At 38.3% G+C, this 25,993-nt stretch overlaps 1 protein-coding gene across 1 annotated transcript; it reads left to right on the forward strand.

The window, feature by feature from the left end:
• The first annotated feature begins 20,889 nt into the window (after nucleotides 1-20,889).
• On the forward strand, nucleotides 20,890-22,194 carry LOC139188559 (uncharacterized). The gene is made up of 5 exons (XM_070806168.1): nucleotides 20,890-20,971; nucleotides 21,071-21,201; nucleotides 21,304-21,388; nucleotides 21,626-21,687; nucleotides 21,793-22,194. Exons 1-5 carry the CDS (start codon nucleotides 20,890-20,892, stop codon nucleotides 22,192-22,194), a joined length of 762 nt encoding a protein of 253 aa, XP_070662269.1.
• Nucleotides 22,195-25,993: the final 3,799 nt, after the last annotated feature.

Consider the following 25,993-nt stretch of genomic DNA (forward strand, 5'->3'; position numbering starts at 1 on the left):
AATGTGGGATGCATGGTTATGATTACATTTTATTTGGAAAAATTGAGTGATGGCATGACTATATTTATGTTTTAAGCAACTCCGACACTGTCGTACAGGTTGTCTATAAGTCATACATGCCATATTAGATGCATTTAGAGCTTATAAACCTACACCCCGATGTTAGTGCTCTCGCCCAAGGACAGGACCTAACCTTCACGTGATCGTTCACCTCCCGCACCACATATTCACCTTGGATTAAAGGTAGGTGCCAGCCTATCGTACAGACCACATTAGGTGGTTCCGACTCGTAGATGACTTGCAATACTTCGCACAGCCTTCACGTGATCGTAGCACTTGAGCGTAATTATTTACACCCAGCCTGTCGTACAAACTACTAGAGGTGGTTCCGACTCGTGTACAGGGATATGTGATGAGTTATGGGTGAGTCGTACAGGTCACTATAGGTGACTCCGACTTATGTGCTAGCATTGAATGATGAGATATGGATGAGTCGTACAGGTCACAATAGGTGACTCTGACTTATGTGCTAACATTAATTAATGAGATATGGATGAGTTGTATAGGTCACTATAGGTGACTCCGACTTATGTGCTAGCATTGATTGATGAGATGTGGGTGAGTCGTACAGGTCACTATAAGTGACTCCGACTTATGTGCTAGCATTGATTGATGAGATGTGGGTGCAGTCGTACATGTCACATTAGGTAACTCTGACTTGGATGCTAGTATGGATTATTAAACACCTAATTATTTATATTGCCGATGAGATACTTTGTGGTGGTATACTTCTAGATTACTGTTAGTATACATTTGATTTCATACTTATACGTAGTATGATTTTCTGGAAGCTAAACAGGTGTTACAGCGAGGGATTATAACATTTAGAAGGTTTTTATTAAAATTTTATTTTCAGTGCCACTCACCTTTGTTTTGTTTTCATCCCCCAGATTTTATTAGCGGAGCTTTCTTTTCAACAAGGATTCGTGGCAAATCTTGGTATTGGGGATTACCTTCGAGGGTATTATTCTCAATCCACTCTACTGTACTTTACTTATGCTCTGACATCACGTGTGAAATGGGTTCATTCCCTCTCACAGTGCACTCTCGTATTTAGGAACTTTTAGGTTTAAATTTATTCATATTTTCCTCATCACTATATTTTATAGCTTCGTTACTTTCCAGGTGTTAGCCAGCACAGCTCGATTCGGAGTCCTAGTGGACATTCCGGGTCGAGGTGTGTCATCCGTGCTCATCACAAGCAAGAAAAGTGAAAGACATTAAACATAGGATTAATTACTAAATCTTATTTTTAATAGGGATGTGATTTCCACACACCCCTTTTTACTTCTTCCACACCTTTTTGGTTTTTGGTTGTTGGATCGGATGAATTGAAGAAGATCAATGGACAAAAATTAACAAGGGGTGTGTGAGAAGTAAAAAGGGGTGTGTGGATAGCACACCCCTTTTTAATATTCTCCTAATTGAAGATCAACTCAAACAAGCAAGGATTTCCAATCATTTCCAATCAAGGATATTTCCAAGATAATCCCAAGATATTATTTAACAATCCATATGGATGACTCACCTTGACCAATCGAAAGCCGCTACGTAGGGAAAAACTTTATGCTCATGGTCAACCATCTCCCTATAAATACTTCATATCCACTAGTTTATGTAAGCTTTTGCTTAAGCCTCAGACCCTCTCTTTTTAGAGAACTAACTTAGGCATCAGAGATCCATTGACAAAACACCCCCTCCCCCAAACCTCGTGGGTGTGAGGGCTTTGGCCTTGAACAAATGTGTTCATTTTTTGTAGGAACAATTTTGTCAAGATTGAAGACGGGAAATTTTGTTATCACAATTCATATTAAGTACAAATAACTTTTTTTGTTTATACTTAGTTAAAGTATGTCTCAAGTTTGAGTAAAAAGAAAGACGAGGATTGTATATATTTGTGTTGAATTCGATATTTGATCGTGACTGGCCCACTACGATGGAGGAATTATGTTGTGCCGGTGTTGATGCTTTGTAAATATCCTATTTCTTGCCACCATATAGAAAATGCAAATCATTAGTTATGATAAAATGGGATGAATAATAATGATTAATCCTAAAGTAATTTTGTATTAAATTTAATCCCTAATTTTTATTAGGGAAACCAAACTTATACTTTTGAAGTAACTATCATATGGTTGAGTTGGAGGGACTTATATACATTTTGAGATGCCACTTTACCGTCTCACACACAACATCATATTATTGACTCAAGATGCCACAAGACGTCATTAAGAATGTCTATAAGTCCTTCCCCAAATTTGGAGGAAATAAATGAAGAAAGACTTCCCCATGGGGTTTGATTGCAATGGATTCCAAGCTTTTCCAGCGGATCAATCTCCCCAGGCATTGGATAAAGAGATGCTTCATAAATATTGGACAATACTTGGATTATGACCAAGTCAAAATACCATATGCTTCTTATTTTCAATCCCTATAAAATGGAATATCAACACCATATATATAACCTAACCTCCACACCTTCGTCTCTTACTTAAACATAAGTACCTTGAATCTTATGATTTACCCACTCCAATCTAATCTTAGACAACAAACAAGCCCTTATTACTTGAAAATATTATCTTGTTACTTGCTCACGTAAAGTGGAGAATGAGGTAGTCATGTCTCTTCAGTCATCATTTTTTTCACCTAAAGCGAATATATGAAGGAAGCACGTACGCGATTGATGCTTTAGCGGGAAGCAATTTGAGTTGGATATAATACAATAAGCCTTTACATATTCTAGGATTCTACCTAAAGAATATAACATGCTTCGTGCACAAGTACTCCCAAACATGTATTTACAAATGCAAAAGAATGATGATTAAATCGAGTTGTTAATCCATAACTGTTTCTATCTGCAGGCAGGTAACCTCCATTCGTTTAATTAAGTGGCATTGATTAAGCGCGAAAATGTTTGTTTAAGGGAGGTCAAATGTGTGTCCCATGTTAAAAACATGTTGATGGGGAAAGAGAGATTTGTAATTCGATTATTCCATAAAATGTGAAGTAGTGGGGAACCCACTCATTGAAGGAGTACCACAAATGGGATAATGGTGGAAGAAATTTCAAAGTCGATTGGACTCGGAATGAATAATTTTGAGGACCCTTCCCTTTAAGAAACAACAATGTTTTATGGAGGAGAAGGAGAAAAGAAAAAGGAAACAAAAGGCATAAAGGAAAGTGGCAAGTTCCATGAGATATTGGGAAGCACTTGTCAAAGAATATATAGATGCAATCTAATCTAGCCTCTGGATTGAACTCACTCAGAACCATTATGCTTTAGACTTTAGCTTTTTTACTTTTGGATGGACTGTTCGATTAATCACTCGATGGGAAAAATGTTATGAGAATACATAGGTTGTGGTAAAAAAAATCTTGGAGATTGCTGTCCCTCTAGATAATATGAACGCGTTGTACATGTGGTAGTACATATATGTTATATTGTCAAAATATTAATTTGATTCATTTGTTAGATGACTAACTATATTGTAAATTTTGTATATAGTCGACTTTGATCAATGTAGATGTCGTAGTTTCAGTTGCCCTACCTTTCTAGAAACCCTAGCCCTAGGCTCTCCTTCTTCCTCAGCCACCCTTCCTCTCTCTCCCATGGCGTCTACATATTATTATTAGTGTTTTTCATTTTTCATAATCCCACATGGATTGAATTCAATACTTTTTCTAATTTTTTTTAGATTTGGAGTTAAAATGGTCATTGTAGAACAAAACAAAGAAAAGTCTATTAGATTAGATGGTAACTGAAAGGGAACTGACAATAGGGCAAAACATATAAGGTATGGCCCTTTGGGGCTGCTCACTTAAATTAAGCATATATACGTAAGCAAGCAAATGACGTGAGCAAATAAAAGACATTTTTTTTTTTAACAAACAATATTATCTACAAGGAGGGGTGGGTTTAACCTCACAATGGTCTAACAATAATATGGTTCAAATTCGCATTTGGCGAGAATCGAACCTAAAACCTCTCACTTACAAGTGAAGAAGAATAATACTAGACCGTAGTACTAAGTGGCAAATAAAAGACTTAAATAGATAAGAATATATTAGTAGATTATATTTAATAACAGAGTAATATTTTTAAGGGAACTTTAACGAAAAGCTCCTAATACTGTTCACTTTAACGAAAAACCATATTTTTACACTAAAAAGTCAATCCTGATAGTATTCATTTTATCCTTTATTTTGTCCTTATCGTTAAAACTCAAAGTTTTCAAGCTATTTTCATTAGTTTTCCTTATTTTTAATCTAAATCTGAGAGGCTTTCTTTTCGTCACTTAAAGTCTTAAATCAAGATTTGAGTCGAACTATATTCTATCACTTATCTTTGCCATTGTAATGGAGAGAGGATCCTGGGAATCCTCCAATTACATTCGTTCATCATGCATCGTGCGGTCAATTTTTATCAAATACTGTTTATATTCAATTTTAAATAAAAAAATTTACAATAATTTTTTGTCACACAATGAACGATAAATAAATGTGATTTGAGAATCCAATGAGGATCCTCACTAATTATAATGCTACTTCAATCACTATTCATGCATATTCCCATGTTATGCTTATCTTTATTACATATATATATATATATATATATATATATATGAATGAGGATTCTCTCCGGATCCTCTTTGTGAGGATCCCGGGGATCTCCAATCACATACGTTCATCGTACATCGTACGACTAGTTTTCATGAGGTATTATTTATATTTAATTTTAAATAAAAAGATTTACAATGATTTCTTGCCGGACGATGTACAATGAACGGATGTGATTGAAGAATTTTTAGAATCCTCACAGAGTGCGTTCGTAGAGGACCCTCATTCTATATATATAACAAACAATACCGTTATTATGAGGGCAAGTACTCAATTAATAGTACATGATTAACGAGAATTATTTCCATAGCACATGTAGTGGCAGAGCTGGATTTTATAATTCCCAAAGTTGCAATAGGACGGTACATCCAGTGGCTTTGTTTGTCTCTTGTATAGGTGGTGTTCATACATGGGATGCTTTTGAATTAGAGTGGTTGTTCAATACTTTGGCTTCCAATATAAATGTTGTGATTCGAGTTTAATAATACTTATCTTTCGACCAAAAAAAAAATAGCTTTGTTTGTCTCTCGTATAGGTGGTATTCATACATGGGATGCTTTTGAATCAGAATGTTTGTTCAATACTCTGGCTTCCGATGTAAATGTTGTGATTCAAGTTTAATAATACTTATCTTTCGACCAAAAAAAAAGAAGAAGAAGAAGAAACAGAGGTTGTAATTCGGTATTGATGACCCACTCTTTAGTTTTCCTCATCTGTTTATAGGGGTTAGAGACAAGATATGCATGGGGGCGTGAAGGTGTAGGGAATATGTGCAACCGGTCAACCCATGTTGACTCTGCTAATAGATTCTAAAGATATAATGTTATGAGTAAGTTTATTCTTTTATAATATTTGTTATTGACACAAAACATGGATGAGAATCCTCTCCGGATTCTTTTTGTAGGGATCATAGGAATCCTTACATCTTAACTGTTCATTATACATCGTGCAGTCAGTTTTCGTCAGGTATTATTTGTGTTTAATTTTAAATAAAAAAAAATCAAATAATTTCTAACCACGCGATATACAATGAATGACTAAGATATGAGGATTTTTAAGATTCCCACAATTTGGATTCAGATGAGATCCAAATCCACAAAACACCACTAAGACGGTGTGCATGTGTCATTGATAGAGTTGCTTTCCACGATTAGCTAGTAGTATTCGCCATAAAACCAACATGACGCGACTTAATTAATTGCTATCTCTAATTATATGACATGTCCATGGTTGAACCAATACCAATTATAGTTCAGTTCATTTCAATTGACTATAAGAACCACTTGCTAAACACGAGATTGCATGCAAGTTGATCAGTGGCTGCTACACTATATATCCACATTTGATAAGTAAGTGCATGACAAATAAGGCCACTGAAAAGAGTGGTTGATATAAAACATGGGGTAATGCTAGAGAGACCAAATTTGAAGACTAAATTTGCAAACTAAATGATGCGTCACCAATAGGAATGAGCACGTTTATCAACACTTAAGTAATAAACCAATCATCAACTTCCATGTCCTTTAATTTCCAAAATTTAATCTGCAAATTTAGTCTTCCTAGCATTACCTTAAAACATGACTAATTAGACAACTATCTAACAAGACATGTCAAACGTGGTTTTTAAAGCAGACCATGAAGTCACACACGTTAAAATTTAAAAAAAGAAGATCACAATTTTGACAATTAGAAATTCATTGGTAATAGAACACAATATTCTTCAGTCAAGGAAGACACAAATCTATAGCGAACATGAAGGATAATATTGAAGAGTACTAAACCTTGCAAATTGAAAAACTACCGTAAAGGTACTACGAGGAAAATACCACACCAAGCTCTAATGATTTTGCAATCGTTGATAAAGAAGCCTTGATATGAGTCACTTCTAACGAACATCAAACTTCTTTCTCATAGTCCTTAGTGGTAGGTTTTTTCTTCATTGTAGAAAATAAATTAAATTTGTTGAAATCATTGTGTTTTTTCACAGATGTTATTGTAGTTGGTCAGTAGTGGACCCTACCTCCGCTTCGAATCAGAGTGACCCAGCGAGGAATACCTAGCCCACCCAAGCGGCCACTGCTGAGTTGACAGCCGGCCTAAATACTTCTGATGTATTAGAGCTGGTGACCCGATATGCCAGCGTCTTCACAGCCGGAGACGACATGACCATGTGACAGCCCCAGCCCACCCTGCTTATGTTGTGGAGGCTGATTCGGCAGCCATGCACCCAGTGGGAGACGAACAACTCCCAACCAGAAAGAGAAACAAGAAAGTCTGGAGGATTTGTACTAGCTTGGCCTACAACCGGATCACCCCGATTATCACATGCTCGGATTCTCATCGATTACAGTCCACTTTATCGGCGAGCGAACCCAAATTGTTGACTCACGACATGGCTGCCATCATTTGCACCAAGTGCCCCATGATTGCCGACTCGTGGAGGAAACTTCCTCCCGAGATGCACGTCGGGATGGTGATGTTGGTAAGTATAGACTTTTCTTAATTTATTATTATTTTTACTTGTACTTATTTAATGTTTTTTTTTATAACTAATACATTTGTTTTTGTCTATTTCGGGCCAACTTCGAGATAACATGAACCCAGGGGAATGCCGAGTGCTGAGTACATACATCGGGTGTGGAAGGACTAGGGGTGGGCAAACAGGTACAAGAACCGCGGGTCAGGGCTGGTACGGGCCAGTTCCTAATTTTTAAAAAGAGAAACGAGGCAGGGCGAGGCAAGGCTTTAGAATTTTAGGGGCGGGCCGGGTCCAGAAGTATAAAAAAAGGGGTACCCGATTGACCCGTTTGTGTAACATCCCAATTTAAATATATTACTGTCTCGGTCTCCCAGGCTCCCCGTGAACCTTGTCTCCTTCTCTTATCTAGATGCTTTTGCTTTTCCGAGAACTCACACACAACCCCAATCTCTTGATCCTTCTTCCTCATTCTTCCCCTTGTTTGTTCTTCCCCCATCTCAGCAACTCTCCTTCCCAGAGCAGATAGACCACACCCACACCCATACCTACACCCCACCGCGACCTCCACCGCAGTGTCTCACACCTTCTCGAAGACTCTCATATCCTCAGTCTCCTCTTTCTCTCTCTCTCTCCTCTACAATTTCTCTCTCTCCCGACGCCTCTGTCTCCGATTTCTCATACCTTGGATCTGTCGATTCTCAACCTCCTCCCACTCAATCTCTCTCTCCCCAGTTTCTCGATTTCTCTCTCCCCCAGCCTTCTTATTTTTCTTATTTTTTTTTGTTTGTTTGGTTTGAGAATTGAGGTTTTAAAACAATTGGGTTTTGGTTTTGGGTTTTTGGTTAGGATTTGTAGGTGTTGGAAAAACTTGCTTGCTGTTGCAATTCATGGATAAAAGGTTCAAGCCTGTGCATCATTTTACCATCAGTGTCGAGTTCAAACCTCAAATGGTCAACATCGATGGTCGTCCCTTCTTGTTTTCTGTTTAGCTACTGAGAAAATAGAATTTTCGTGGTGAATTGGGTTTATGGTTTTGTACCATATATGGAAACGGCACAGCAAGCCGATGTGGGTCTTGATGTTGGAGACTGAGTTAAAGATCTGGAGGATGGCGAGTCCAGGAAGCCATCGAAATCAGAATAAAAATTTTTTAAAAAAAAAAAGACTCGTGGACCCGTCTCGAACTGGCCTGTTTCAAACGAGCTGGGTTAAGTCTAGTTCCAGTAATCAAATTTGCAATACCCGGCTCAGCCCGTGCCCACCCCTAGGAAGGACTGGTACAAGGAATGAAATTATGAGTTTCACCGCTACTACAAGACTTGTGAGTTGCTTGATGCAGCTCCTATCAATCCACCCCAAAAGTTTCGGGAGAGAATTGGCTAGTAGCAATGGATGTGCACTCATTTTCAGACTCGACATTTTTTGTAAGTTTTTTAATTTATTTTTAATTAAAATTTTCTTTTTTTATTTAATTTTTTTGTTTAATTATTTTTAATTTACAAAGTAAGTCGGCGGAAAATAAGGGCAACCGGGAAGCAAAGCCGTACCTTCACCACTCTGATTCTCAGCCTTATCTTACTGGGTCAAAGAATGATGAGCGAATGGTTCGCATTTCTTGGAAGTGGAGGCTTGGTAGGATACACATGCCAATTATGGCAACCAAGTCACTGACGACATTTATGTAAGTAGTCCCTTCTACATTTTAAATTCAAATGACGAGTACCTCGCCAACCTTTCCTAGTAGCAACCAAACACGCCAACAGGGGAGTTGACACTTGATCGAGAGGTGTCTCTACTATTGCTAATGGGTGGGGTTAGCCGACATAATAGCAAAGAATTCCGCAACCTAGGAGCTTGTTGAGTTCGTGACCTTAAGGACCGGGGGGCTTCTTCTTCATCTAGCTCTCATCTTCCAACTAGGATGTCTTCCAGACTGCAGTACTTAGAGATGGAGCTAGCACGCTAAAGAGAAGAAGATGAGCACCAAAGAGAAGAAGTTGTTCGCCAAAGAGAAGAAGTTGTGCACGCTAGTACATTGCTGAGATAGCCCAAGCAATGGCAACTTCAACATTCGCATTCCTAAGCCTCTAAGTGACCTTCAGCCACCTTGCCAGGCAATTAAGTAGTTGTATTTCACTAGTTTAGTTTTTGTTAGATAAAATTGTAAGAATATTTTATTGTTAATATAACTATTTTTTTTTAAGTTGTGATTTATTTAGCTTAGACTTTAGAACGGTGGCCAACTGCCTAAAGCTTAGACTTTAGCAGTTTCTTTTTGGGCACCCTTTGTACTCATAGGTTAAACAAATAAGAAACTTGTTAAATTCTGTAAAATTATATTTCATCATTGAGGTAATTAGCAAAACATAGAAAACAAATAAAATAACCCTATGTTTGGATGAAAAAATTTAAGATTACTAAGGAGTTTTAAAATGACAGAAATTGAACGAGAATTTATTTTCTAGAATTTGTGAATTTTCTTGTTTGGCTAACTTAAAAGAACAATGTAATTGAATACGGAATTTGTTATTTTTAAACTCTCAACCATATAAATTAGGAAATGACACCTATTTGCATAGAATTTAAACTTGGGAATTGGAGGTCCCAAATTCCAAATTTTTTTTCCACGTGGAAATTCTAAATTTCTATGTTTATGAATCCAAATAATGAAATTGATGCATGTCAATTTATAAATTCTAAATTTTATCCAAATTCCAAGTTTATTTTTCTTATCAAAACATAGTGTAAAATAAAATTTGATACATGAATCAGGCAAATTACAGTGTACGGTCTGTACATCTTTTGATTATTTCTACTTTAGCAATTTCAAATATTGTTTCTCCAGTGGGTTGGTTTTGTTTACTTTACCAGAATTAATTTTTTTTTCTGACAAAAACAAATAAACAAATAAATGTGCACTGCTCTAGGAAATTGAATTACGACTAAATCTTAATTATCTGTGCTTCCCTGTTTCCCGTATTTCTCAATAATTGTGCTATCATTTTAAAATAAAATCATTGATTTGCATTTAATTAAGATGTAATTTTTGGTTGAAAAATCCATACTTTAATTAGCAAATAATGTCAGCATTTAGATATCATAAAGTGCCAATGGAATCATAGTTTATAACTGCTTTCCCTGCCATTATACCAAATATTGAATGGAATCGGGTACCCTTCTTTGCAGTCTGCACTTTCCTGGAAAAATAAAAAATAACAATCTCCAAACGCTATTAATGCGGCTCCCCAATAAACAAAAAAATATGGAAGATCCTAGATTCGATACTCTGAGTTGGTGAGTCTACTTGATTGTGGTCACGGGCAGGATAAAATTCTCCATATCCTCTCCGGACCCGAACGGGGTGGATAATTGTAATTTACCACCATTTGTCCCCTTTAAAATAATAAAAAAAAGTTATTAATATTGAGTTGAATCGGGTAGCTATCTTTGCAGTTTGCACTTTATTGGAAAAATCTTCAAAAATAACAGTCTCCAAATGTTATTAATATTGAGTTGAGTCGGGTAGCTCTATTTGCAGTTTGCACTTTCCTGGAAAAATCTTCAAAAATAACAAATCTCCAAAAGTTTTTCTTTAAATGTTATTCTAAGGTAATTTTACACTACTCGTTGGACTCATGGTTGATTGACACTTGTTTCTCATGATACAAAGACCACATTCTTGCACTAATAGCACTCCAAATCATAAGTGATGTTAAATTTGAGGAGAGAGAAAGTGACTCATATCATTTAGTATTACGGTATAGTGCTAATCTTGCTTAATTCTAAACTAACGAATTCGATACAAATTATTTACCTTATTCCCTTAGTCTAATATATCGTTGTGTATTTAATAAAAAAATTACACCTTAAGATAACACTTAATGACTCCTATACATTAGAACTTTCCGTTTTAATGATGATTAAGTGATTGCTTCTCTACTTGTAAGTGAGATAACACAAGACATCGATTCTATCTTGTCACCGGATGTGCTTCTACATACGACACTCACTTAAACAACAATTCTGGTTCAATACCGAGTACTAATCCACTTTGTATTCTTTCATCAAAAGTAGATGTCAAGACTTTGAGTTATTTGGGCAAACACTTCATGTGGAATGACAGATTGTACGGTTCTCCTGCTGAAATATGGATGCTCAACTAGAATAAAAAGTTCCATTCCTATTTGTAGGAGTGGATTCGGTTTCATTCGGTTTTTTTTTTTGCCAAAACCAAAATTTCGGTTCTGTTCAATTTTCTTCAGTTTGATTTTTTTTGGTTTGGTTTCGGTTCAGTTTCAATTTTTTTATTTTATAAAACTTGATCTTTTTTTAATATGGACTTTAGAAAAGAGGCTTACATTGGTAGACTAATAATAACAAAATGGGGAAAGTGGGAAGGTAGTTGTACATATACAAGATCATATAAACCAATTCTATTTCATCAACAACCTCAATTGCAAAGAAAAATGATCACTGTATCCATACCAAAAGCAAACAAATAGAGAAGCTCTCACAAGTTCCAAAGCATTTCAAAACTTTCTTCTATAACCAATAGATTATCCTCCCTAATTGAACCAAGTATGCTCCTTGAAAAAGCCGTAGGCTTAATTTCAAACTTGGAAACAAAGTTTCACAAAAGAAACATCATGGACATTCATTCATAAAGTGTAAAGGGATTCGATTTAGTTTGGTTCAGTTTGGTTTCCAAACCTCCAAAATCGAAATTGAACCAATAAAATTTTGTTCAGTTTTGTTTTTTTTTTTTCTCGGTGCGGTTATTTTGCTGTATCGGTTCGGTGTTCGGTTCTCTTTGTTTTCAGTTTTCAAATTTTTGAACCCACCCCTACCTATTTGTTTTGGTTCGGTTTTTGGTTTTTGTATTTTTTAGGTTTATGGTTTTCCAAATAATGGAGATTCACAAAGAAGTGATCAACATCATTTATCAAGTAGAATAGTAGATTTTACAACATATACGCCCTACAAAAATTGTTATTATTATTATTATTTTTTACTTTCTTACATGACTTTCCAACAATGGAGCAACAATCCTTGAATTTTAACTTAATTGTTGAGCTTTGGTCCCTTACTCCATATTTTTATCAATGGCTTAATTACTCTGTTGCACCTTAAGGGTGCGTTTGTTGCACCGGGTTATCTCGGATTGGATTAGCTTTAGTGACTAAGCTGGACTGACTTAGTGAAACGTTTGGTGCAATTTCGGACTAAAAAGTAGGACTCATATATTATATTATTAAATTTATATTTACAATATTTATCATTAATTTAATCTATATATACTAATATTTTATTATTAAATTATCATTTTCCTTTCTAGAATCATCTAGTTCTCTCATTTTTTTTGTCTGCCCACTTCATCCCTCCCCTCTCCTATTTCTCTGCCATTTCATCTTCCTTTCTAGAATCATGTTCCTCTCTCATTTTTTTTGTCTGCCCATTACATCCCTCCCCTCTCCTCTTTCTCTGCCATTTCATCTTCCTCTCTCATTTTTTTGTCCGCCCACTGCATCCCTCCCCTCTCCTCTTTCTCTGCCATTTTATTTGTGCCACTGTCTCTTTCCCCTTTCCCTTTTCTGAGTTCAATTTTTATGGGTTTTCTAGTTGTGGAGCAGGGAAGAAGGAGATGTGAGGGGCAAAGCGAAGCAAAGGTAGTAGTGGAAGAGGTTAAGGAGGACGGAGTGTTACATCCCGGCCCGGGCCCCTACTACATCCCGGCCCGGGCCCCTACTACATCCCGGACTCGACTTTGCTGTATCATGATATTGTTCACTTTGGGCCCCGACCACACCCTCACGGTTTTATTTCTGGGAAGAAAACTTCCCAGTGGGTCACCCTGTTAGAAGTATGCCCACAAAGCCGATCATTTGATGTAATAGCTTTTGGAATACTTATTGTATTAAACTTTTATATGTTTAATGAAGGGCAAAGCTTATTGTTAATCACTATTTATTGTATCATGTGTTTAAGCAATAAGGGAATCCAAGGAATGTATTTGTTCTAAGAGATAAGTGATCTAATGAGTTAGATTATCGAGACCTTTCTCTTATGTTCATTCCTAAAACGTTAAAACGTTCCTAGCCATAGGATTGCCAATTGGGCATTGACAATCCGCTAAGGTTAGTATGTGTTATGTTGACTCAAACGTGAGTATGAACTAGTCTCAAGTCATTTGGTGTTGGACACTGAGACAAACACATAGGTGCTCGAAAAGGTAATCGAGTACACTGAACGTCGATCAAAAGAGAGTTCGAACATACATGTCATGTATGAACTCTAAAGTTGCAATATGCAAAGTAGTCCTTTGACCTGAGGCATCATAGATGTCTAATGATTAGGTCCTTGATCTTTGATCATGTCAACGGCATTCCTTCGGATTGTCCACGGCATTGTTGGGGTCAAGCTATCTAGTCATGTAGGCATATGAATGCACAACAAGGGATCTCTAACCTTCCATGGTGGAAGTAGAATACTCTAAGATATGATTCTAAAGTCTTTGGCCAAAGCATATGAATATGACTTAGGAAGTTTGTTCCAAATCATATTCAAAGGAATCATATAGGAAAGTATCACATTGGATAGTAGACATGAAACAAACTATCACTTAAACAATGTGATTAAGAGTATTGTATTAGAGAAGGACCGTATTGCATTGTAGTTGTAACTGGATAGGTTCTCCAACCAATTCTACTTAGCTTGGGTAACCATGATATGCTGCTAGGTGTCACTCATGGTTTGTGGAAGCCCTGAAGATTAGCAAACACTAATCTTAAGGGAGAATTGAAATGTGGTTTCAATTCACAATCGATCGTTAAGAGTAACATCGCCCACTGCCTCGCTAATTGGAACCTAATGGATCGCACACCACATAAGGATGTTAGTGAAGAAATTATATGAAATGGATAAGCAATTAAATGGTTTAATTGAAGAATGGTCAAGATTAATTAATTAGTTAATTAATTATACGAAAGGTTCGTATTGGGCTTATATGTTGGTTTTGGGTTTCGGGGCCCAAAAGTGTTTTGGTCCACAAGGCCCATTATGTTTAAGTTGTATGACAACTAAAACAAAATGGGAAAATTAGCCCAATAACAAGGAGAGGCCGGCCATTAGGGTGAATGGGCAAGCTTGCTTAATTACAAGTTTGCCACTCACCAATGAAAATGTTATAAAAGCAACTTTATAGCAATTTTCTCATAAGGGTTTTCTAATAGAAATTGGGTGAAACATTTTTCTCTCATTTTCTACATAGAGGCCGGCCACTTAGAGGATTTTTACTAGCATCTAAAATCTCTCTAAGTCATCCATATCATCTTCACAATATACAACCTTGGTGAAGAGACTTAGAGACATCAAGCTTTTGATGTTTTTTGGAGAACAAATCCTTTTTCCTCAAATCATCAAAGGAGCACTAAAGGGAGGAAAACACAAGGAGGATTCAAGGAGCTTGGAGGTGACTTGAAGGCCCTCCACTTGGGTGAATCCCTTGTGTAATCAAGGATGAGCTTCAAGGGTAAAGAATCACTAAATCTTTACTTCTCTTTAATGTTGTTAAAGAGTTTATTTTGGTTCACAATATACTAGGCTTTGAAAGTCATGGGTTTTATGAATTGTTTTTGGATGCATGCCTACTTTAAAGTGTTAATAGCTTGCATGTGTATTCAAATGTTCATACTTGTTCTTAGCTAGGACAAAATTTTTCCTTCACACCCATCATGGGATTGCTTTCGTGGAACTCGCTTAACTTCGGAGTTCCAATGGAACTCGAACTCAGTAAGCTCCCAAAAGGCCTCATGCTAGGTAGAGATAGGAATATACATATAAGGATTATAGGATCCACTCCCTTGGGCGATGTGGGATGTTACAATCACAGCCCGTCCTGAATGTTTTATTATTTCATCCTCGATAGGGTGAAGTGACGGTTATGCCCTTGAGCGTTTAGTGGTTGTGTGTGTGTAAACGGGCTAAGGATTTGGACCATGACATGTTTTTCCCAACTTTTTGGACCCAATTGGAAGTAAGCTTTTGTTTGTTGGTTGGTAGCCTAAAGCTGGACCACATACACACACCCATACCACTCTCCCGTTGACTCTCTCTCTCTCATTCTCTCTCGGCTTTCATCCATTTTCCGTACAATTGTATGGATCATCCCTCAACCAACTTTTTCATGCACGGATAGACATCGAGGAGGTGGTTTTCGTGTTCCTTGTGAGCCCAGGAGTTCATTTATATCCTTGGTTCGACGTGAGCACTCGTAGAACTCAAGTTATACAAAACCCCGATGAGGTGCACAGTGACCCCATCGTGATCGCGGAGGTTTCATCGAGTTTTAAGGTGCTAGGGAGCCTTAGAACATCTTTGCGAAGCTTAGGGAAGAAATTTGAAGTGTTTTGGACGTCAAGAAGCTCGAGTTAATGAGTTACAGAAATGGCCGGACTATCGTGGGTTTTTCTGGCGAGTTTCCGGTGGATTTAAGACCTATAAGTGGTAAGGATGTGTTCCTTTCGTCCTAAGCTTCGTTGGTATAAAATTCGTGAATTTTGGTTAAGAATTGAAGAAGATATGACGATTAGAAGTTTTTCTAGAAATCGGCGAACCAAGGAAGAAGGAGGCGAATATTCTGTCAAAGTTGATGGAATATTCTAACGGCATTAGGTATATTTAATGGTATATTCTAATATTTTAACGGAATATTCCCTAATGCCGTTAGGGAATCCGTCAGCATGCCAGGCACGTGCCTGCGCATGGGCCGCGCCTCTGGCTGTGCCTTGGTCAGCGCGTGACGACGCGTGAGTGGTCGTAAAATTTTTCTAAAAATATAGGGATGTTCCTGAGGTTGAGTAGGTCACTGTGGTATATTCAAATACCCCAGTTGAGCAATGTATGAGAAGTTATTACGTAGTTTTGTTTATGTGCTTAAAAATAACATTTAAATAGTTGTTTCGCATATAGGTGAGACCTATCCGGAGGACGAGCGCAATCAAGCAAGGCTCGGGGGTTACGACCCTTCCACATATCAGTGAGTGGGCTTTTGGTTTTCAGTATATATTTATCTATGTACTTGGTATTTTTCCCAGAAAACTTAATTAAATGGTTTGATACTTTGAAATGCCATGTCAAATGCTCTCTATGTTTAATTGTGCATTAATATGGTTATATATATTGTTGCTCGACATTGTGGACGCTCAAGTCAGCTTTAGGTGAGTACATTGCTGGTAGTGATGGTAATGAGTATATTAGTGTTGAGATGTATTGTGAGCTATTTATCATGCACCCCGGTGTTAGTGCTCCGCCTGAGGACAGGGCCTAGCCTTCATGTGATCGTTCACCTCCCACACCACACGCTCACCTTGGATCCAAGGTAGATGTCAGCCTATCGTACATACCACTTTAGGTGGTTCCAACTCGTAGGTGACTTGTGATACTTCGCACAACCTTCACGTGACCGTAGCACTTGAGCGTATTTATTTACACCTAGCCTGTCGTACAGACCACATTAGGTGGTTCCAACTCGTGTGCAAAATTTGATTGATGAGTTATGGAACCAGCCGTATAGGTCACTGTAGGTGACTCCGGCTGGCATACTATTTCATATTGATGTATTGCACCTGGCTTACTTATTTCTTTATGAGATTTGACATGGTATATTCGGTGGATTGCTATTTTTATTATGATTTTGAGATATAATCGTATATGCTATTTTTTGGGAATTATACAGGTTTTACGGCGATGGGTTACTACTTTTGATAAATGAAATGGTTTTGAAAAGCTTTGTTTTTACTCATTCACACTTTCTGTTTTGCGCCCCTCCAGGTTTTAGGTAGGAGTGCTCGTTGGTGGCTCACTAGGAAGTCACGGCAGCTCTGACAGATTATCATTATTGTATGACCATCTTTGGTATTGTATAATTAGTATTTGTCTTACTGGACTGCACTTAGGCTACTTACACTCTGGTTATGTGTAGTCCCTTTTAGGATCGCACTTTCACCTTATCTCATCTAGTGTTTTAGTCAGTTGGTTTTTATTTATTCGCATTTCTTATATCATTATTGCTTCCGCATTGTGTACATGGCTACGTCACCCTCACGTGACGGCCAACATACTTCGATATTAGGTCGGGGTGTGTCAGTTTGGTATCAGAGCCTAGGTTTGGCAGTCTTGCATATCTTGTGAATGTTCTAATTATCTTGGTGTCTTCTGTCAAAACTATGTCGCCTCGTAGAGGGCCACGTCCTTCAGCTGAGCCTAGTTTCCCTAATATTGCTCAGTTAGGGGAAGCTATAGCTAATGTTATTCAGTCTTCACTTCGTCCTCCCCAAATGACACCTCTGAAGATTGTGTATAATCTAAAGTTGAATCATTTCATGGGTAATGAAGGACATGAAAGAGCAAAGTGATGGCTTAATCATATTGAGAAGACTTTTCGTGTGATGTAGAGTCAAGGGAGTCTTCCTCCTGATAGGTGGGTCGAGACGACTACCTGGTTTTTAGGTCCATAACTTGCATCTTGGTGGAAACATGAGTCTTATCAGTTATCACCAGAGGAAGCTATTAATTGGGAAATTTTTAAGCTGTTATTTCAGAAGAGATTCATTCCTCCAGAGTATATAGATCGCAAGAAGTAAGAATTCAAGCACCTAAAGCAGGGAAAGATGACAGCTAATGAGTACTATATGAGGTTTACTGATTTGTCTCACTATGATCCGGAGGTTCCTGCTAATTCGGTTGAAATGCTTCGTCGTTTCAGGTTGGGTACTCAGAAGAAATGGCATTCTATGGCGACCACGACTCCTTGTGCTATTTACCAGGAATTTTATGAGATTCTGCTGCGGATTGAAGATTAAGAGAATATGCCTAGTGAGAGTGAAGAGGAAGAAAATGATGGAAATCAGAAGAAATATGATAAAGGTAAGGGTCAATCATCTCAGGAACCTTATAAGACCTAAAGTTTTAAGAGGAGTAACGCTAGTTCTAGTTCTTCTAGCAAAGGTATGAGTTCCACTGGTCAGATGAGAGGTGGTAGATTTTCGGGAGGTCCTCGTTTTCAGAAGCAGAGAGATTTTGGTGGTTCTGGTAGTTCTGGTAGTCCGTTTTGTTGTAGATGTAATAGCCGACATTTTGGGGAGTGGAGGCAGGGTAGTAGAGGATGTTTTATCTGTGGTCAATTAGGGCATAGGGTTATGCATTGTCCTCAAAATCAGCAGAGGCCCTAGCAGCCTTCCTTACCACCCCCAAGGCCAACCCAACAAGTTTTAGGACCTAGTGGTTATGCCCAGATAGGTCATGGAGGTGCTTATCATTATGAGGGTGATGTAGCTCCTTATTCTGCATGGCAGTATCAGTATCCATATGACCCATATCAGCAGAGTGGTTACCCTCAATATTCTGGAGGTTATATGCCATATCAATCATATTCAGCTAGTGCATCACAATGGTACCCTGGAGAACAGTCCCAATACGTGAAGGTTACTTCTAGCAGTGCAGGATCATCGAGGCAGCCCAGCCAGCTGGTTCAGGGGCGTAATGTGCAAGGTCGTAGTGGTCAAACTAGCAGAGGTCGTGGAGGCCGACAGCAGGCTCAGGGACGTATTCACCACATGACACTGCAAGATGCTCAGAATAATCCTGATTTGATCATGGGTACGTTGAATATTCTTGGTCATTTTGCTAGAGTATTAATTGATTGTGGTGCTACGCATTCTGTTATTTCTCATACGTTCGCTCAGTTGACTCAACCTCACCCTACACCTCTAGGGTATGATTTAGAGTTTGCTATGCGTAGAGGAGAAAGATGTTATATTAGTTATGTTTATCCAGGATGTCCTATGTTAGTGGGGGATGTAGTTATGGCAGCTAATCTCATTCTGTTAGATATTGTTGATTTTGATGTGATTTTGGGCACAGATTGGTTGCATAATAATCGTGCCAATATAGATTGCTACGGGAAATCAGTTACTTTTCATCGTCCTGGATTGCCTGAGGTTACATTCGTGGGCGAGCATAGTAGGGTGAGGCATGATGTTATTTCTGCAATAAGAGCTAAAAGATTGTTAGAAAAAAGTTGTCAGGGATATTTGGCTCATGTGGTGTTGAATGATAATACTCCTACTTGTGTGGAGAATATTCGAGTGGTCAAGCATTTTCCTAACGTATTCCATGATGATTTGCCTGGATTACCGTCAAACCGAGATGTGGAGTTCACCATTGATTTACTTCCAGGTACAAATCCTATATCTTTGACTCCTTATCGAATAACTCCTGCTGAATTAAAGGAATTGAAGATTCAGTTGCAGGAATTAGTTGATAAAGGTTTTATTCAGCCTAGTACTTCAGCCTGGGGAGCTCCAGTTTGATTTGTGAGGAAGAAAGACGGGACTTTGAGGCTATGTATTGATTATAGGTAATTAAATCAGGTAACGATTAAAAACTGTTATCCATTGCCGCGTATAGATGATTTATTTGATCAGCTTCGAGGCGCTTGTGTGTTTTCTAAGATTGATTTGAGGTTTGGTTATTATCAATTGAAAATCAGAAGTGAGGATGTCCCTAAGACAGCTTTTAGGACTCAATATGGTCATTATGAGTTTCTTGTGATGCCATTTGGGTTGACTAACGCACATGCAGCTTTTATGGATTTGATGAATCGAGTATTCCAACAATATCTAGACAGGTTTGTCATTGTCTTTATTGATGATATTCTGGTGTCGAAATTAGAGCATGTTCGACATCTTACTTTGGTGTTGAAGAAATTGAGGGAACACCAGTTGTATGCTAAGTATAGCAAGTGCCAATTTTGGCTAGATCAAGTGGCATTTTTGGGACATGTTAAATCAGCTCAAGGTATTCAAGTGGATCCTCAAAAGGTAGCAACTGTTGAGAATTGGGAGCAACCACGAACTGTCACTGAGGTACAAAGTTTTCTTGGCCTAGCTGGTTATTATAGATGGTTTGTTAAAGATTTTTCAGTTATTTCTTTACCACTGTCAAGGTTGACCAGGAAAGATGTTAAGTTTGAGTGGGATGATAACTGTGAGCATAATGTTCAGCAGTTGAAATATTGTCTCACTCATGCACCTGTCTTGACGTTTCCTGATGATAGTGGTAATTTCGAGATCTACAATGATGCTTCCTTGAATGGTCTGGGATATGTGTTGATTGAGCATAGTAGGGTGATTGCTTATGCTTCGCGTCAGTTGAAGCCTCATGAGATGAATTATCCTACTCATGATCTTGAGTTAGCAGCTATCGTCTTTGCTTTGAAGATTTGGAGGCATTATCTTTATGGTGAAAAATGTAAGATTTTTACAAATAATAAGAGTCTTAAGTATCTTTTCACTTAGAAGGATCTTAATCTTCGACAATGAAGATGGATATAGTTGCTCAGTGATTATGATTGCACGATTGATTATCACCTGGTCGTGCAAATGTGGTGGCAGATGCACTTAGTAGGAAGCCTCAAGCAAGAATTAATGCTTTGTACGCTTGTCATGTTCATCTTCTTGAAGATTTGAGGTCCACTGGAGTGAAGTTAGAGGTGGAAAATTGAGGGAAAGCTTTACTTGCTAATTTCCAGGTTAGACCAATTTTAATTGATCGAGTGCTCGAGGCTCAGATGGATGATGAGGAAACCCCAAGAATTAATACAAGCAAGAAATGATGGGAAAAAGAAAGATCTAAGGATTAGAGAATCGGATGGTATGCTTATGCAGGAATGAAGAATGTATGTGTCGAATAATGCGGATTTAAAGAAAGAAATTCTTGATGAAGCGCATGTATCGGCATGTGCAATGCATCTTGGAGGTACTAAAATGTATCATACTATTAGACCATTTTATTATTGGCCGGGTATGAAAAGGGAAATTACGGAGTATGTGAGTAGGTGTGCCATTTGTTAACAAGTTAAAGCTGAGAGGAAAAAGACATCTGGATTGATGCAGCCAGTTCCCATGCCACAATTGAAGTGGGAAGATATTACTATGGATTTTGTGTACAAGCTTCCTCGTACACAAAATGGTTATGACGGCATTTGGGTGATAGTTGATCGGTTTACTAAGTCAGCACATTTTATTCCTGTGAGGGAGAAATATTCTTTACGATGATTAGCTAAATTGTTCTTATAAAAAATTGTTAAGTATCATGGAGTTCCGGTTAGTATTATCTCGGATCGGGATCCTAGATTTACTTCTAAGTTCTGGGTAGCATTTCAGGAGACTCTTGGTTCGAGGTTACTTTATAGTACAACATATCATCCTTAGACAGACGGGCAATCTGAGAGGACTATTCAGATATTGGAGGATATGTTGAGGTCTTCGGTATTGCAGTTTGGTGACACTTAACATCAGCGGTTAGATTTGATGGAGTTTACATATAACAATAGTTACCATTTGAGTATTGGTATGTCACCATTTGAGGCACTTTATGGCAAGTGTTGTTGTACTCCTTTGTGCTGGTCAGAGGTTGGTGAAAGAGTTTTAATGGGCCCTAAGATTGTAGAGGAAACTACTCAGAATATTCAGGTAATTAAATCTAACCTGAAAGTGGCCCAGGATCGATAAAAGAATCTAGCAGACAAGCATGCCACTGAACAGGTGTATAAAGTTGGTGATTGGGTGTTTTTAAAGCTATCACCGTGGAGAAGTGTAGTACGGTTTGGGAAAAAGGATAAGCTAAGTCCTAGGTACATCGGACCGTATCAAATCACCGAGCGAGTTGGTGAGGTTGCTTACAGGCTTGAGTTACCTCCAGAGTTATCTAAAGTGCACGATGTTTTTCATGTTTCTATGCTTCGTCATTATATCTCTGATCCATCACATGTGATACCTGCTCAGCCATTGGAAATTAATCCAGATTTAACTTATGATGAGGAGCCAGTGACAATTTTGGATTGGAAAGATAAGGTTCTGAGGAATAAAACCGTGTGCTTGGTGAAAGTTTTGTGCAAGAATCACTCAGTCAAGGAAGCTACTTGGGAGGCAGATGATCGTATGAAAGAAATGTATCCACACTTATTTTATGGTTATTAATGGTTATACATTATTGTATGAAATTTCGAGGACAAAATTTTCTTAAGGGGGTTAGTTTGTCACAGTCCGTCCCAAATGTTCTTATTATTTTATCCTCGATAGCGTGAAGTGATGGTTATGCCCTTGAGCGTTTAGTGGTTGTCGATGTGTAAACGGGCTAAGGATTTGGACCATGACATGTTTTTCCTAACTTTTTGGACCCAATTGGAAGTAAGCTTTTGGTTTTTGGTTGGTAGCCCAAAGCTGGACCACACACACACACACCCATACCACTCTCCTGTCAACTCTCTCCCTCACATTCTTTCTCGGCTTCTATCCATTTTCCATACAATTGTACGGATCATCCCTCAACCAACCTTTTCATGCACGGATCGACATCGACGATGTGGTTTTCGTGTTCCTTATGAGCCCAGAAGTTCATTTATATCCTTGGTTTGACGTGAGAATTCGTAGAACTCGAGTTATACAAAACCCCGATGAGATGCACAGTAACCCTGTCGTGATCACGGAGGTTTCATCGAGTTTTAGGGTGCTAGGGAGCCTTAGAATATCTTTTCAAAGCTTAGGGAAGAAATTTGAAGTGTTTTGGACGTCAGGAAGCTCGAGTTAGTGAGTTGTAGAGGTGGCCGGACTATTGTGGGTTTTTCCGGCAAGTTTCCAGTGGATTTAGGACCTATAAGTGGTAAGGATTGTTCCTTTTGTCCTAAGCTTCATTTTGGTATAAAATTTATGAATTTTGGTTAAGAATTGAAGAAGATATGACGATTAGAAGTTTTTCCAGAAACCGAAGATCGCAGCGACGCCGGCGCCGGACTCCAGCGAACCAAGGAAGAAGGAGGCGAATATTCCGTCAAAGTTGATAGAATATTCTAACGGCGTCAGGTATATTTAACGGTATATTCTAATATTTTAACGGAATATTCTCTAACGCCGTTAGGGAATCCGTCAGCGTGCCAAGCACGTGACGGCACATGAGTAGTCGAGGCAAGTCCAACTTAGTCCCACTAAAGCTAGTCCAGTGAAGTAACAAACATGAGACTGGACTAACTATTAGTCTTGTCTAGTCCAGTGAGGGCTAGTGAAGGGAAACAAACACACCCTAAAAGTTTTCACAAGTCCCCCTGAACGTTGCATTGACCTAAAATGCCCCTAAATCATGTTTTCGTATCCCACTTTACCATATACTGTTTTTTTATTAAGTACTCCATTCAATTATGTTGACGTGTACAAAATAGGTCCCACTTAACAAAATTTCTATTTAATTTTTAGTTTAAGAATATAAACTGTGACAGCCCGTCCCGAAATAAATTTTTTCGAGGGTTTGAATTGTCTAAAATACCTTTAGATGTTGAGATGTGTTGTGTGATATGTATTGGTTGTGGTCCAATTCCTATTTTCCTAGACTTTTGGAACTATTTAGGATCTAGGTTTTATTTTATTTTGTTTTTTGTTGGCTGCAAACTGGACCACACACACACACACACACACACACACACCCATACCCAATCCCGTTGCCCCTCTCTCTCCTCCCTCTTGGTTTTTCTCCATTTTCCGTACAATACGTATGGAAAAACCTCAAACCAAGTAATATCTTCACGAATCAAGGTTTTTGAAGTCACCTTCGTGTTCCTTGTGAGCTCAAGAACACATCTATACCGTTTGTAGAACATGAAAACCTCATGTTCCTGAGAATTCGAGAACCCAGTTTTGGGTTACTATTCATGCACTCGTGATTGTGAAGTTTTTAGGAGATTTTAAGTTGTTAGGAAGCTTTAGGACGTCTTCGTGGAGCTCAGAGAAGGAAAACGAAATGTTTTGAACGTCGGGAAGTTGAGTTTGACAAGTTTCAAGTTTGGCCGGAATATCGAGGTTTCTTCGGCGAAATCCTGTGGATTTCAAGGTGTGAAATTGGTAAGGTTGTGTTCTAATCCCTCTAAGCTTCATTTTGAGATAAATTTCATGAGTTTTGGTTGGGAATCGAAGGGGTGACCGGCGAGTGCAGGGGTGACCGGCGCCGGACTCCGGCGAACCAAGGAAGGAAGAGAAGAATATTCCGTCAACTTTGACGGAATATTCTGGCGCCGTCAGGTAAACATAACGGCAAATTCTGATTTTTGACGGAATATTCCCTAACGCTGTTAGGGAATCCGTTTGGTGTGCCAAGCAATTGCCTGCGCATGAGTCGCGCGACTGGCCGACGCGTGGGGTCATGAAATTTTTTTCTGAAAATATGGGGATGTTCCTAAGGTTGAGTAGGTCATGGTGGTATATTCAAATACCCTATTTGAGCAATGTATGAAAAGTTATTTCCTAGTTTTGTGTATGTGCCTTAAATAACGTTTATTCAGTTATTTCGCATATAGGTGAGTGGGCTTTTGGTTTTCCGTATATACCTATATACTTGATATTTTTTCCAGAAAATGAATTTAAATTATTATACATTTTGAAATGCCATACAAAGTATCTACCTAGTTTATTTATGCATTAGTAGTTGCATATATTTATGATTGGTGCTGCGGACGCACAGGTAAGTGCCAGGTAAATTTATAAATTAAAGATAGGAGATTACTTCAGTTATGTGAGATATGATGTGATGTATTGAGAGCTCATAAACTTGCACCCCGGTGCTAGTGCTCACGCCCAGAGTCAGGGCACAGTCCTTCACGTGATGTTCACCTCCCGCACCATATGCTCACGTTGGATCCAAGCTAGGTGCACAAGCTTGTCGTATAAACCATTATAGGTAGTTCTAACTCGTAGGTGACCCGCGTTCATTCACACAGTCTTCACGTAATCGTAGCACTAGAGCATATTTATTTTACACCTAGTCTTGTCATACAGACCACTTTAGGTGGTTCCGACTCGTGTGCAGGATTTGATATGATTATGATTGATTATGAGCTATATACTCAGCTGTGCAGATTGAGTTAGAGGGATTTGGCTGATGCGATATTTGGCATTGATATATTTTGCCTGGATTACTTATAGCATTGCATTGAGATACTTTGGCATGGTATACTTCTATGGATTTTCATCATGAGTATGATTTCTGATACAACGTATTATTATTATTATTATTTTTTGGGAAATTATACGGGTTTTTCGGCGAGGGGTTAGAACTTTTGAGAAATGAAATGATTTTGAAAAGCTTTGTTTTTGCTCACTCACACTTTCTGTTTTGCACCCCTCCAGGTTTTAGGTAGAAGTGCTTTGGTGGATCATGAGGATTTCAACGGGGGTTCTGACAGAACATCATAAATGTAGGATCCCCCTTGAGTGTTATATAATTAGCACTTGTCCTGCTTGACTGCATCTAGAATATTTATGCTCTGGTTGTGTATTTCACCCTTAATCTCGCACTAGCACTTTATCTTAGATAGTTCTGCTAGTAGTTTGGTTTTTATTCCTTCGAAATTCCCTTATATCTTTATTGATTCCGCACTGTGCACATGGTTACGTCACTCCCAAGTGACGACCAGCATGCCTCGATCTAGGTTGGGATGTGTCATAAATAATTTGAAAGTAATAAGATATAGGATTAAGTACCTAAAACCGCCCAACCTTTTAATATCATTTCAAATTGGTCTCAACTTTTTTCAACATTTCAAACAAGTACCCAATCTATTGAAAATGTCACATCTGTTAAGCCCAATAGTTTTTTGTTAAATTAACTAAGGCTTACTTTATCTTCAATATCAATAGAAGGTCATGGAAGCTCACCAAGTAACGACCACTACCCCTTTCAGACCATCACTTCAAAACAAACTCACAACCACAAACTCCACCCCAAAACCTAAGC

The sequence above is a fragment of the Malus domestica genome, chromosome 10, assembly GCF_042453785.1.
Source record: "Malus domestica chromosome 10, GDT2T_hap1".
In the NCBI taxonomy this organism is placed as follows: domain Eukaryota; kingdom Viridiplantae; phylum Streptophyta; class Magnoliopsida; order Rosales; family Rosaceae; genus Malus; species Malus domestica.